Here is a 14,882-nt window from a genome sequence, read left to right on the forward strand (position 1 = left end):
CTGTGTGAGCAGGCGGGGGGATGGAGTTCTGGTGGCAGAATCACAGAAGAGACCTGTTGGCTCACCTAGTCCTTCCCTGGTGCCGCCTGGTGCTCCCTGCAGCTCATTCTCCAGGGCTTTCTTGGGTCCAGCTTGAAGGGACTTGGATATGGGGCTTTCAGCTACTGCTAGGAGGCAATTCCAGTCTGATCTTCCTACCTCATAGGTGTGTCTAAGGCTCTTATCCCTATGGTCCATAAATGCCAGTGTGCAGAAATGGAGCAAAAGGGGCTGGCGTCGCTACAGGATGTGTCTGAAAAGGGTCCTAGAAGCTAGGAGTAGGCCCAGGCTCTCTGGAGCAGACCAGGCCCCAAAGGTGCATGTTCCATTGTCCATGGGTCTTCCAGGCAGGCAGCAAAGTGAACATGCTGAGCAAGTGTGAGAGGCAGGCAAGGAGCAGGGTGTTGCACTGCCCTCCCCACAGACCTGCTCCAAACGAGCAGGCCAGGTGTAACTCCTTGCAGGCCGAAGGGGTGTCTTGGTGACTTAAGCACCATTGAACATGCGCAGAATAAACTGCCAAATCCGGCTGCACTGCTTAGACACATGCTGGGGTGCAACTGCCAGTCCTCACATGGGGGTGGGGGTATGGGCCTTGCTGCACTTTCCTGCCTCGTCCCTCATGAGCTGCTGTGGATGCTCCCGGGTGGGGGTGGCCATCTCCCCTGCAGGACGGGAATACAACTGACTGGCCACTTGGCTGGAGCCCAATCCTGCTCCTCCTGGATTTTTCACATACAGGCCTTGGCCACACTAGGAAAACTGCCAAAAACCCTTGCCACCATTGCTGAGCCTGGTGCTAGGCGCTGTAGTGTAGACGGACCTTGTTCAGCGTGGCTCCAGCTGCCGTGGGGTTGCAGTGGCAGCCAGTGGCCTGCCTAGAGCAGGGCTCCCAGCATTCCTGCCTGCTGGAACGCATGAAAACTCCCTCTCATGCAGCCGGCTTAGAGTGTTAAAATGACCTGGGCAGGCACTGCCGGGAGGCAGTAGCTTCTGGCTGGGAGTGGCTTGGGCATGGACCAGCAACGATCCCTCGCTCGACCTGGCAGTGCACCTCACTCCGCTCTCCACCATTAGCTGCTGTGCCCAGTTCTGCATTCCCTTCCTCTACCTGTGTCAGGGCTTCTGAAGGGCCTAAGTATGACCCGCCTGTGCTGGGGGGGAGGGACTCAGCGCTGGCTGCTCCTAGGGCTTGGTGGAGGTCTGATTGCTGGCGCTCGGTTCATTCAGCGTGATGATCTGGGCCTGTCCTTGGGTTAGAGTGCCTGGGAGCAGCGCCGTTTGCCCTGTGGGGTCCCTACAACGTGCGGAGGTGTCATGTGGAGTCCGCACTTGCTGGCTTAGGCATCTCTAGAGCACGAGTGCCCCAGTCACTAGCTGGGCAGCAGGAAGCCTGCAGCCTTTTTGTCTTTACCTCCAAGATTGGGCTCCCTGTGTACATGTGCAGGCCTGCCAGGAGTGACCAGCAGCTCGCTACCCGACTCGCACTGTCAGCTGTTCTCTTGGGCTGCTGCTCTCCCCCTTCCCGCCCCCAGGGACTGGCGCTGAACATGCCACAGGTCTGTCCCCAGCTGCTCCAGACAGCCTGTCCCTGGGGTGGGCCTGTTCTCAGGGACAGCCAAGCTCAGTGCTGGAGAGTGAAAGTGAAACCAGGGTCTGGCAGCCAGAGCCCAGAGAGCCAGGGTGACCTCAGCCAAGTACAGAATGTGGGCAGGGAGTCTCCTGCTGAAGCGGGATGCATACACAGCCCAGAGGACACCTCACTGCCTGTTCTGACCGGGTCTCGTCACCACACCCAGTCGCTGCTCGCTGCTGTAACTGAGCAGGGTGTGCCTGGCGAGGGCAGGCTCTCTGCGCATGGGCTGCAGAAGGGGCAAAAGAGACTGGCTCTTCCTGGAGCGAGCGGCTTCCATCCGTTCCACTGGGCTGTCCCAGGAGCAGAGCGATTCTTTCCTTCCTTCACTGTTTTCAGGCTTCAGCCCCCAGTACTTGTGGATCCAGTTTACTTAAATGGCCACTCCTGAAACTGTGCTCTCCTGCCATGGCCATGTGCCAGGCGGTCCCGCTAAGCTCCGATGGGAGTGCTGAAGTAGTGCCCCTGTTGCTCACACCCCTCACCTCTGGAGACATCTCCACGCCTAGCCAGTGCTCTGGCAGGCTTCTCTGGGGACCACTGTTCCCATGAGGGGCCAGGCAGCGTTAAGCCTGCTCCCCAGGCTTTATGGACTTGGCACACCCGTGCATCAGGCCCTGCTAGCTCCTCTCAGGAGCACTGACAGGCCCATGTTCTCTGGCATCAAGCAGCTGGTTAGACTTTGTTACTCAGGGTCTGAAGAGCATGGGGCATTTTGTACATCCGAGCCCTGGGTGAAGATAAGCCATCCTCTGGCCAGCCAGCTTGGATTGCACTGGGGCAGGCATCACTGCTGCCCGTTAGCTTGGTTGGGTTCTGTCTGCATCACTTTGAGAGTCTGGCTCTGCCCAGCCCAGGCAGCCCTGCCACTTCGGGGGAAGGTAAAATCCCCCACCTTTGTTAGGTTTTCAGCAGTTCATACGTCTTGCTGCCCCTGGGCTGCGGGTGAATAAAATTGGCTGGAAGGGCGCCTCCCCGTTGGGGGTGAGTAAAGTCGGCTAGGAGGGTGCCTCGCCCGCCATGGGGGATGGGTAAAGTCGGCGGGAGATCCTGTTCTCCATTGATAGTGATGCCCTGAGAGCCTAGTCTAGAATGCGACTTTTTCAGCATCTCTGAGTCAGCTGGAAGTCAACTCTTGGGTTCTTGGGGCCAGGCCAGGCACTCCGGCTGTGCTGGGGGGATGCCGGCGTTCTGGCATGCTGCTCTGGGAAGTACCCTGGCATCCTGTAGGCATGGCTGAGCTTTAAGTTCACAGGGCCTCTGTCACGAGCCTGACTCAGAACCTGTTGCCCATGCCCTTCTCCAGCCCAGCCCCACTGCCACGTCCGTTCACTTGTGTGCTCTTGTCTCCCTAGGTCACTTGTTCCTTGCCAGAGAGTTTGCCCACAAAGAGTCGCCAAGATAGCTGGGCCAGGAAGAAAGCGTCGAACCCCTGACCCAGACTCCATCACTGACCCCGGCGGGCCGTTTGTCTCATCCAAACGGCTGAAAATGTCCAGCAGCACCAATGCCCCAGGCCAGAGAAGAGCGTCCCGGGGGCTGGAGGATGCAACCAACAAGAAGAAGCAGAAGGACCGAGCCAACCAGGAGAGCAAGGAGGGAGAGAGACCTGGCAGCGACCCTAAGAAAGGTAGGGCCCGGGGTGCGGCTCTCCCGCTGCTCCGCCTCTCCACAGCCGTCTGCTGTAGGATAAGCAAATTTGACGAAGCGCTTCCACTCGCCAATGTAACATGCTCCAGTGGGCACAAGTCTCTGAATCTTAATCTGCTTTTTGAGCTGCCACTTGGCGCCATGTGTGAGCGCAGCTCAAACCTGTCTCCAAGCGAGCCAACTCCCTGCAGCTTGGAGCTGGGTCTTTCCTTGGCTGGCCTCTCTTGTAGCAGCAGATACCCTAGGGACGGCCTTCAGGGGCCTGAGCTGCTTACCTGCTTGGGCTGAGTAGGAAGCTGGATTGGAGCCTGGAGCAGCTGGTCCAGCGTGATGCTCTGCAGCAGGACCTTTAGCTGCCCCTCACCTGCAGTGAGTGTTGCCACGTGATCCAGTCAGGTGAGCCAGGTGCTCTGCTGGGAGGTGACTCGCTCCAGTGTCTAAGAACATTGGACTGGCCATGCTGGGTCAGACCCAGGGGCCATCTAGCCCCGGATCGCCTGCGCCGATCCTGCACCCCCAACGCAGCATGCACACAATATGGGAAGGAGGGAGGAGTGTGGGTTGAAAGCGGACTAGCTCTCCAGGAATAGCTCCCTGTGTAGACAAGCCCTAAGGCTGCCAAATGTCCAAAACTCCGCAGCTGCGCAGAGTGCGGGCCCACTGGTACTGGACAGGAAACAGCGGAGTAGTCAAGTGCACGGAGCAGCCAGACTGGCTTCTCTGCGGGGTACACACTGAGATGGCACTTCAGTTCGTGCCTGGTGAACTATGGTCCTTGTGATTTAACTATGGGTGCGGCCGTGCTGGGATTCGCACTAGAGGAGCACAGTAAATCACTGGGATAACTCTCCATACCAAAGCCTTGTAGGACCTGAGGTGGCAGGGAGATTTGCCCCATGGGAATCAGGCCTTCCTACCTCATAGGGAGGAGGGAAGGTGCAAAGTAACCTCCTCCTTTTCCCGGGGGTTACCTAGAGCTGTGCTGGCAGCTGTGTGTCCCCAGCAGACTCCTCATGCAGGTGTGACTCGCCAGGCGCTGGGCACAGGTGGGCTGTGACAGCCCCTTGCTGGAATTGTGAGTAGAGCCTTGCTGGGTGTTCTGTGCCCTCCCCGAGTGGCCTAGCGAGGTCGCTGCAGGCTGCCAGCATGCGATAACTGGCACGGGGTGGGGCATGGTGCCGGCCCATGTGGGATTTGGAGGTTCTCTAGGGGCCTTCGCACTCTACCCTTTTGCTGGGTCCTTCTCCACAAGCTACTCCAGGGACTGCTGGGCTTGCTCGGGCAGGGGAGGTCTTGTAGGTGTGCTGGGCAGACCCCGTTCCTGGGAAAGGCCAGAGCCCAACCCATTTCCCCAGATTCCCTTGAGCTGCCATCTGAGGTTCCCATCTTCTGGCCCTTTGGCAAGCTGTTCCTGTCCATTTGAACCCCTGCCTTCACTAGCACTCGCCTTCCCTGGTGTATTGTAGGAGCGCTGGTTACCATGACCAGCTGGTCTCCCTTCCAAGGAGCCCTGTGTGCCTGCGGTGGGCACTCTGCAGACCTGTCGCCATCGGGGCTGGTTGGTTTAGCTTGTGTGCACAGGAGCAGCTCTGCTGGAGGGGTGTGAGGAGGGGTGCAGAGCCCCTGACCATCTGGAGTGGCTCTACAGGTTAGCCCGCTGAGGGGGACTGCTGACACTGGACAGTGTGCGCTTGCCAAGGCTCCCATGTCTCTTTGGGATAGCCGCATTCAAACGGTGGCTCACCCCAGCTGATCCAGAGCAGGGAGCCCTCAGACTCTGGCAGCCAGCAGGGTAGAGCCAGCAATGGCTGCTCCTGCTCTAATTTTTAATCACTTCCCCGCTTTTCGAGAGCAAACCCCGGCCTTAAGAGCTACATTGGAATGCCTCTCCATGCAGCGTTAAGGTCGTACATTGAAGGGCTGTGGTCAAAAATGACTGTGGAAGTCGCTTCCCCACTATGTGCGCACGTCCTCTCACTGGCCTTTCCCAGTGCGAGCATGTCTCAGATACAACTGCCTGGAGTCCAGATATCCCCCTCTAGTACCGAGTGCCTGGGGTGGGCCAGACTCGCTGCCTCACCAGCATCCCAGCATGCCCTGAGGATGTGGCACTAGCCGTTTGGTGTGGCGCAGCATTTGCTCTCACTGAGCAATGAGTCGCTCGTCACCATGGCGGTAGCTACCACCCGCCGCCCTCCCCCGAGCCCCTTCACACCCAGGCTGAGATCACCAGTGGGGATCCCGGTATCTGGTTCCTCAGCAGGTGTTTCTCTGTAACTTGCTTTCCGTGTTGCACCGCACATTCAGCAGAGTACACCACTGCATGTCCGGCATCTTTGCTGGAGCTGGGCCCCCTATGGGTCAGCGGGGCCTGCAGGACTTGCACCTCTGAATGGAGAGCTCCTTCTCCTCACCCCTGCCGTCTTGTTGCCCCCTGCAAGGGGCCATGCCATCCTGTGTGTATTGCACGGTCCTGGCACAGCAGGGGTGCTGCGAAATAATGTGTGTGACTCTCACCGACAGGGTCCCAAGATGTCTGGAGCTTCATCTTAGAAGCACTCCGGGGTCTGCTGGGGAAGCTCTCTCTGAAATCACTGGGGTGGGGTAGCAGCTAGCTTGCGGAGGTCTCCAGAGGGAATGCTCTAGCTTGGCATGGCTAGAACACATCCACACTGCACCCCATCAGACAAGGCCCTGGGGGAGGAGCCCGTCCAGAAGGGGGGTGGCGGAAAGGCCCTGGGGTCACGGACGAATGTCAGCGAGCAGGCGCCCAGCATGCCGTGCGGCATCCGAAGGAGGGAATGTTGCGTGGAGCAGGGATGCTGCACTGCCTCGTCAGCAGCATTGGTGGGACCACCACTCGAACACTGTCCACTGCGGGTCCACGTTTGAAAGCGCTGTTTCATCAGAGGCTTGCTGGTGGGAGGAGTGGGGAAGCTGCCTTGCAGGGCGAGTGAGAGGGCAGCCATTGAGAGAAGATGTGCCCAGTCTCTGTACCTGGGGCGGAAAGAGAAGACTTGGTAGCAGCGGGCTGTGCAATTCACTAGTTGGAGTCAGTCATTCAGACTGGAAATAAGGGGTCACCGTTTGCCAGCAGGGATAATTAACCACTGCCCCAGCTGCTCTGAGTGTGTGGTGCATTCTCCGTCACTTCGGCTGGATGTCCCCCTGTCACAGGGTCCCCGGGCGATGCTCTGGAACGGCTCCCCACGAAGCCAGGCAGGACTCCGGGGCAGTCGCCTTCCTGTGAGCAGCCAGTCATCAGGACACGTAGCTCACACGGCTTCCACCTTCCTGGGTCTGACCTCGGAGCATTCAGCATCCTCTGCCCTTCCGTGCGCTTCCCACAGCGAGTCCGCCCAGGCAGGGCTCCTGGGGAAGCCAGAGGGTCCTGCCCCCCAACTTCGCAGTCAGACGGGACTCTCAGCCAGCCAGTAAAACAGAAGGTTTATTAGACGACAGGAACATGGTCTACCACAGAGCTTGTAGGTGCAGAGAACAGGACCCCTCAGCTGGGTCCATTTGGGGGGGCAGTGAGCCAGATAACCCCGTCTGCCCTTCACTCCATGTCCCGGCCAGCCCCAAACTGAAACTCTCTCCAGCCCCTCCTCCTCTGGGCTTTGTCCCTTTCCCGGGCCAGGAGGTCACCTGATTCCTTTGTTCTCCAACCCTTTAGCTCTCACCTTGCAGGGGGGAAGGGCCCAGGCCATCAGTTGCCAGGAAACAGGGTGTCGGCCATTCTCTGTGTCCAGACCCCTGCACACACCTGCCCCCCAGGGCTCTGCAAGGATCATACACCCTTACCCCACCCCCTAGATACTTAAGAACTGCCTAGGGGAAACTGAGGCACCCCCACACTATTCAGAGGAAAAATTAAGAACAGTCCCACTTCGTCACACCCCCATCACAGTTCCCTGGCCTGGTGCTCTCCCACCACTCTGTAATGGTCCCTGGACCCTTTCAGTGTATCAGCCCTTGGGGGTTGCACACTCTTGCTGAGCTAAACCTCGGAGCCTTCCGCATGCAGGAGCCCCCCTCGGTGAACGCCCTTGCACTGGACCCTGAGGGAGACTTGCACACACAGAGGGAGCAATGCAACCCCAACCTCTTCAGACTGGAGAGGCTGTCAGCCGGGGCTGTAAAACAGAAGGGTTTGCTAAGGGTACATCTACAGTGCGAAATTATTTCGAAATTATTCTGTTCGAATTTTTGGAAGCAATTTTATACATTCGGTCTCGTGTCCCCCCACTAAAGTGCGTGTATTCGGCAGTGTGTTTCCACAGTACCGAGGCTAGCATTGAATGTCGGAGTGGTGCACTGTGGGTAGCTATCCCACAGTTCCCACAGTCCCCGCGGCCCATTGGAATTCTGGGTTAAGCTCCATTTTGCATGATGGAACAAAAACATTCTCTCAAGTGTTTCTGGGTGTGTGTCGTCAGTCACTCCTCCCTTCATGAAAGCTACAGCAGACAATTGTTTCCCGCCTTTTTGGCACGCAGATGCCATACTGCTTTCAGCAGACGGTGCAGTACGGTGCACTGCTTCTCTTCTGGTACTATGAATCCACCTCGCATTTCCTCTCGTCTTTCTGTGGAATCTCTACAAGTATCTGCTCTTTCTCTTCCTCATCGACCGCTTCCGCTGCCAACTCTGCTCGGCCATCGTGAACCGAGCAGCACAGCTTCCGCTGCCAATTCTGCTCTCCCGCTCTTGCCGCACTACCGAGCTTCTCCATGTTGACTGTCCTGGGCTACCGCCTCCGTGAAAGCTACAGAAGACAACCATTTCCCGCCTTTTTCAGCTATCGTGAACCGAACAGCACCTCTTCCGCTGCCACTCTGCTCTCCTATGTTTTGCGGCCTTTTTCCAGGATTACCTGTGCAGGCGCCGTAGCGCGGCAAGCATGGAGCCCGTCAGATCTCCGCGGCAGTTTTCACCATTGTAAATACCTCGCGCGTTATCCAGCAGTGTGTGCAGTACCTGCAAAACCGGGCGAGGAAGCGACGACAGCACGATCACAATTGTGATGAGGACATGGACACTGATGTTCCTAGAAGCACGGCATGTGGCGATTGGGAGATCATGATGGTGTTGGGCCAGGTTCATGCCGTGGAATGTCGATTCTGGGCCCGGGAAACGAGCACAGACTGGTGGGACCGCATAGTGTTGCAGGTATGGGATGATTCCCAGTGGCTGCAAAACTTTCGAATGCGTAGGGCCACTTTCATGGAACTTTGTGACTTGCTGTCCCCTCCCCTGAAGTGCAAAGACACCAAAATGAGAGCAGCCCTCATGGTTGAGAAGCAAGTGGCCAAAGCCCTGTGGAAGCTTGCAACGCCCGACAGCTACCGGTCAGTCGGGAATCAGTTTGGAGTGGGCAGATCTACTGTGGGGGCTGCTAGTAGCCAGCGCAATCATTGACCAGCTGCTATCAAGGGTAGTGACTTTGGGAAATGTGCAGACCATTGTGGATGGCTTTAACGCGCTGGGGTTCCCTAACTGCGGTGGGGCGATAGACGGAACACATATCCCTATCTTGGCCCTGGAACACCGGGGCGGCCAGTACATAAACCGCAAGGGGTACTTTTCCATGGTGCTGCAAGCACTGGTGGATCACAAGGGATGTTTCACCAACATCAACGTGGGATGGCCAGGAAAGGTGCATGACGCTCGCATCTTCAGGAACTCTGGTCTGTTTGAACAGCTGCAGGAAGGGACTTACTTCCCAGACCAGAAAATTACTGTTGGGGATGTTGAAATGCCTATAGTGATCCTCGGGGACCCAGCCTACCCTGTAGTGCCGTGGCTCATGAAGCCGTACACAGGCACTCTGGACAGTAGTAAGGAGCAGTTCAACAATAGGCTGAGCAAGTGCAGAATGGTGGTAGAATGTGCGTTTGGACGTTTGAAAGCACGCTGGCGCAGTTTACTGACTTGGTTAGATCTCAGCACAACCAATATTCCATTTGTAATTACTGCTTCTTGTGTGCTCCACAATATCTGTGAGAGTAAGGGGGAGATGTTTATGGCGGGGTGGGAGGCCAATTTCACACAGCCAGACAACAGGGCGATTAGAAGAGCGCAGCAGGGCGCACTGTGCATCAGAGAAGCATTGAAAGCCAGTTTCATGACTGGCCAGGGTACGGTGTGACAGTTGTGTTTGTTTCCCTTGAAGTTACCCGTCCCCTATATATGAAAGGAAATAAAGTCACAATTGTTTAAAAACCATTCTTTATTATTTGTTGCACAAAACATTGAGAGAAATCAGAAGCTAGACGGGGGGGGGGGGGGGGTATTGGGTTAGAGGGGTGGAGGAGGAGGGAAGGACAAGTCCAGAAACCAAATCTAAATTTAGGATATGCCAGCTTTCTGCTGCTTGTGCAATCCTCTAGGGTTGAGTGTGTGGGTCCCCGGAGCCTCCCCTCCGAGTTCTTGGGCGTCTGGGTGATGGGGCTATGGAACTTGGAGGAGGGAGGGCGGTTATTCAGGGGCTGCAGCAGCAGCCTGTGGTCTTGCTGCCTTTCCCGCATTAGATCCACAATACAGTGGAGCATGTCAGTTTGCTCCCCAATGAGCTTGACCATAGCATCCTGCACCTACTCTCATCGCGTGCGTCCCTCCTCTCTTCGTGTTCATGTAACGCTTACGCGACTCCGCAATTGTTTGCCTCCACACATTCAACTGGGCCCTATCAATGCGGGAGGACTGCATGAGCTCGGCAAACATGTCGTGCCTAAGTTCGTTTTTTCCACCTTCTAATCTGGACCAGCTTCTGGGACGGAGTAGATAAGGGCCGCATTGAAACATTTGCACCTGCTGCAGGAGGAGAAAAAGGGAGGGTAGTATTTTAAAAGATACATTTTAGAGAACAAAGGGACACTGTTTCTCAGTGACACAGGCAATTCATAGTACACAGCACATGTTCTTTCTGTACAAGGTCTCATTTTGCTTCTTATACTGAAGTGCCTGCCACTTTGGTGTGAGTAAGCCATCTCATGCGGCCAGGCAACAGAATTCAGCTTGCAGGCAGCCGTGGTAAGCCTTAGGGGCACGCAGGGTTCTGCTTCTTCCGCATTCATTTAAATGCTTTCAAACTGCCAGGCCCCCTATCCCATAGCAAGCAATGCCTGGTGGGTTTGCCATTTCAAAGGAGGGCCTGCAGGCTCTCTGGGATGATCGCCCCACACACACACACACACAAAATCTGACTCCGATGAGGCTCTGAGCAGGGATGAGCCCTTTAAACTAAACACGAACAGCCCAGCATGGCTGGGTTTCCCCCCACCGTGTGGCTCCCATCAGGCGCTCACTCATCAGAAGTGCCTTCTCCAGCGTCGGGTCTGGGAGCCTGCCTTGGGAGTGGGGGAGGCTATTGGGTCCAGCGTTAAGAATAGTTCCTGGCTGGGGGGGGAACAGATTCCCCACTTGCCACCTGTGCACTGTCGTCTTCCTCCTCCTCTTCGTCCTCCAATAACTCATCTTACTCGCTCCATGCAACTCCCTCCTTGCAGGTGTGCACGGACAGTGGTGTCATCATCCCCCATAATTGCATGCCGCTCATGGTAGAAGCGGCTTGTATGGGGCTGTGACCCAGAGCGCCCATTCGCCTCCCTGGCTTTTTGGTACGCTTGCCTGAGCTCCTTGATTTTTGTACGACACTGTTCTGTGTCCCTGCAGTAGCTTCTTTCTATCATGGCCCTGGACACTTTAGAGTATGTATTTGCATTCCTTTTTTTGGAACAGATTCATAACAGATTCATCTCCCCAACATGCAATGAGATCCAGTACCTCCTATTCGGACCATGCTGGAGCTTGTCTGCGAATCCAGGACTGCGTGGTCTCTTGTGATGGTGGACTGTGCTGATGGTGACCAAACAGGAAATGAAATTCAAAAGTTCCCCGGGGCTTTTACTGCCTACCTGGCTAGTGCATCGGAGTTAAGAGTGTTGTCCAGAGTGGTCACAAGGGAGCATTCTGGGATAGCTCCTGGAGGCCAATAATGTCAAATTGCATCCACAGTACCTGTAACCCGGAACTGCAATCTCGATTTTATCATAGAATCATAGAATATCAGGGTTGGAAGGGACCTCAGGAGGTATCTAGTCCAACCCCCTGCTCAAAGCAGGACCATTCCCAACTAACTCATCCCAGACAGGGCTTTGTCAAGCCGGGCCTTAAAAACATCTAAGGAAGGAGATTCCACCACCTCCCTAGGTAACGCATTCCAGTGTTTCACCACCCTCCTAGTGAAAAAGTTTTTCCCAATATCCAACCTCAACCTCCCCCACTGCAACTTGAAACTATTACTCCTCGTTCTGTCATCTGCTACCACTGAGAACAGTCTAGATCCATCCTCTTTTGAACCCCCTTTCAGGTAGTTGAAAGCAGCTTTCAAATCCCCCCTCATTCTTCTCTTCCGCAGACTAAACAATCCCAGTTCCCTCAGCCTCTCCTCATAAGTCATGTGTTCCAGTCCCCTAATGAGTTTTGTTGCCCTCCGCTGGACGTTTTCCAATTTTTCCACATCCTTCTTGTAGTGTGGGGCCCAAAACTGGACACAGTACTCCAGATGAGGCCTCACCAGTGTCAAATAGAGGGGAATGATCACGTCCCTCGATCTGCTGGCAATGCCCCTACTTATATATCCCAAAATGCCATTGGCCTTCTTGGCAACAAGGGCACACTGTTGACTCATATCCAGCTTCTCATCCACTGTAACCCCTAGGTCCTTTTCCGCAGAACTGCTGCCTAGCCATTCGGTCTCTAGTCTGTAGCGGTGCATAGGATTCTTCCGTCCTAAGTGCCGGACTCTGCACTTGTCCTTGTTGAACCTCATCAGATTTCTTTTGGCCCAATCCTCCAATTTATCTAGGTCCCTCTGTATCCTATCCCTACCCTCCAGCGTATCTACCTAGGAGGGTGGTGAAACACTGGAATGCGTTACCTAGGGAGGTGGTGGAATCTCCTTCCTTAGATGTTTTTAAGGTCAGGCTTGACAAAGCCCTGGCTGGGATGATTTAATTGGGGATTGGTCCTGCTTTGAGCTGGGGGTTGGACTAGATGACCTCCTGAGGTCCCTTCCAACCCTGATATTCTATGATTCTATGATACCTCTCCTCCCAGTTTAGTGTCATCTGCAAACTTGCTGAGGGTGCAATCCACACCATCCTCCAGATCATTTATGAAGATATTGAACAAAACCGGCCCCAGGACCAACCCTTGGGGCACTCCACTTGATATCGGCTGCCAACTAGAGATGGAGCCATTGATCACTACCCTTTGAGCCCGACAATCTATCCCGCTTTCTGTCCACCTTACAGTCCATTCATCCAGCCCATACTTCTTTAACTTACTGGCAAGAATACTGTGGGAAACAGTGTCAAAAGCTTTGCTAAAGTCAAGGAACAACACGTCCACCGCTTTCCCCTCATCCACAGAGCCAGTTATCTCGTCATAGATGGCAATTAGATTAGTCAGGCATGACTTGCCCTTGGTGAATCCATGCTGACTGTTCCTGATCACATTCCTCTCCTCTAAGTGCTTCAGAATTGATTCCTTGAGGAATCATGATTTTTCCAGGGACTGAGGTGAGGCTGACTGGCCTGTAGTTCCTAGGATCCTCCTTCTTCCCTTTTTTAAAGATGGGCACTACATTAGCCTTTTTCCAGTTGTCCGGGATCTCCCCCGATTGCCAGGAGTTTTCAAAGATAATGGCCAATGGCTCTGCAATCACATCCGTCAACTTCTTTAGCACTCTCGGATGCAACACATCCGGCCCCATGGACTTGTGCACGTCCAGCATTTCTAAATAGTCCCGAACCACTTCTTTCTTTGCAGAGGGCTGGTCACCTCCTCCCCATGCTGTGCTGCCCAGTGCAGCAGTCTGGGAGCTGACCTTGTTCGTGAAGACAGAGGCAAAAAAAGCATTGAGTACATTAGCTTTTTCCACATCCTCTGTCACTAGGTTGCCTCCCTTATTCAATAAGGGGCCCATACTTTTCTTGACTTTCTTCTTGTTGCTAACATACCTGAAGAAACCCTTCTTGTTACTCTTAACATCTCTTGCTAGCTGCAACTCCAGCTGTGATTTGGCCTTCCTGATTTCACTCCTGCATGCCCGAGCAATATTTTTATACTCTTCCCTGGTCATTTGTCCAATCTTCCACTTCTTGTAAGCTGCTTTTTTGTGTTTAAGATCAGCAAGGATTTCACTGTTAAGCCAAGCTGGTCGCCTGCCATATTTACTATTCTTTCTACACATCAGGATGGTTTGTCCCTGTAACCTCAATAAGGATTCTTTAAAATACAGCCAGCTCTCCTGGACTCCTTTCCCCCTCATGTTTTTAGCTCTACTCCACTTGCTGAGGTTGAGTACAGAAATCGGATTAAAGAGCCCTTTAAATCGAAAAAAACAGTTTGGTCGTATGGACGGAATCAGTTTTATTTCGAATTAACCCGGCTAATTCCAAAATAACCGTGTACTATAGACCAGACCTAAGTGTCTGGAGCACCGCGTTGGGAGCCCTTAGGTTAGCACAGAACAGGAAGTTACAGCCAAGTCCGTCTGGGTCTGACCGAAGCCCAGGGCTTACTCTCAGCCCCCAGTCTAGAAGCACCTTGCTTCTCGCAGACCACACTTAACTGACCCACCCTGCTCCTCCTCCGTCCTTTGTTTCTCTTCCAGGCAAGGGGGTCTCCTGGCTCGCTCTTTGTTCTCCAGCTGGCCAAACTAGCCCAGAGAGCCAGGGTCTTCACTTGTTAGATCACCGGGCTATTGTCTGGGCTCAGGCCCCCACCTAGATATCTGGATTCTTCTGCAAAGAAACACCCCACTCCCACCCCCACCTAGCCCATCATGCAGTACCTAGTGGAAACTGAGGCACACACTGTATTCATGTAAAATGTTCTGAAATAAATCCCACTTGGTCACACCCCCTAGTCACCACAAGCTGCTAGGTTCGCTGCAGGAATTTCTGGGGGAGGGGGTCTGGCCCAGTGGATCTCAACCAGGGGTACGCAGAGGTCTTCTGGGGGAACATTAACTTATCTAGATATTTGCCTAGTTTTACAACAGGCTACATAAAAAGCACTAATAAAGTCAAGGATTACTTGTGGCACCTTAGAGACTAACCAATTTAAATAAATTTTCTTTTCTTTCTGCGAATACAGACTAACACGGCTGCTCCTCTGAAACTAGTAAAGTCAGTACAAACTAAAATTTCATACAGACAATGACTTGTGTCAAGGTTCCTCCCCCACTGTGAACTCTAGAGTACAGATGTGGGGACCTGCATGAAAACCTCCTAAGCTTACTTTTACCAGCTTAGGTTAAAACTTCCCCAAGGTACAAATTAATTTTATCCTTTGTTCTTGGAATATCACTGCCACCACCAAACTCTAACTTGGTTTACTGGGAAACGTAGTTTGGACACGTCTTTCCCCCAAAAATCCTCCCAACCCTTGCACTCCACTTCCTGGGAAAGGTTTGGTAAAAATCCTCACCAATTTGCATAGGTGACCACAGACCCAAACCCTTGGATCTGAGAACAATGAAAAAGTC

The 14,882-nt window shown here is 54.2% G+C and overlaps 1 protein-coding gene across 5 annotated transcripts in view; it reads left to right on the top strand.

The window, feature by feature from the left end:
- Positions 1 to 14,882, top strand: part of USP19 (ubiquitin specific peptidase 19) — a 45,739-nt gene that overhangs the window by 1,847 nt on the left and 29,010 nt on the right. For all 5 annotated transcript variants that reach the window (XM_037904012.1, XM_037904013.1, XM_037904009.2 and 2 more), the window contains exon 2: positions 3,028 to 3,302. In XM_037904012.1, the coding sequence (XP_037759940.1) occupies positions 3,028 to 3,302 (275 nt within the window). The remainder of the gene's footprint in view (positions 1 to 3,027; positions 3,303 to 14,882) is intronic.

Source organism: Chelonia mydas, chromosome 7 (assembly GCF_015237465.2).
Source record: "Chelonia mydas isolate rCheMyd1 chromosome 7, rCheMyd1.pri.v2, whole genome shotgun sequence".
NCBI lineage: Eukaryota > Metazoa > Chordata > Testudines > Cheloniidae > Chelonia > Chelonia mydas.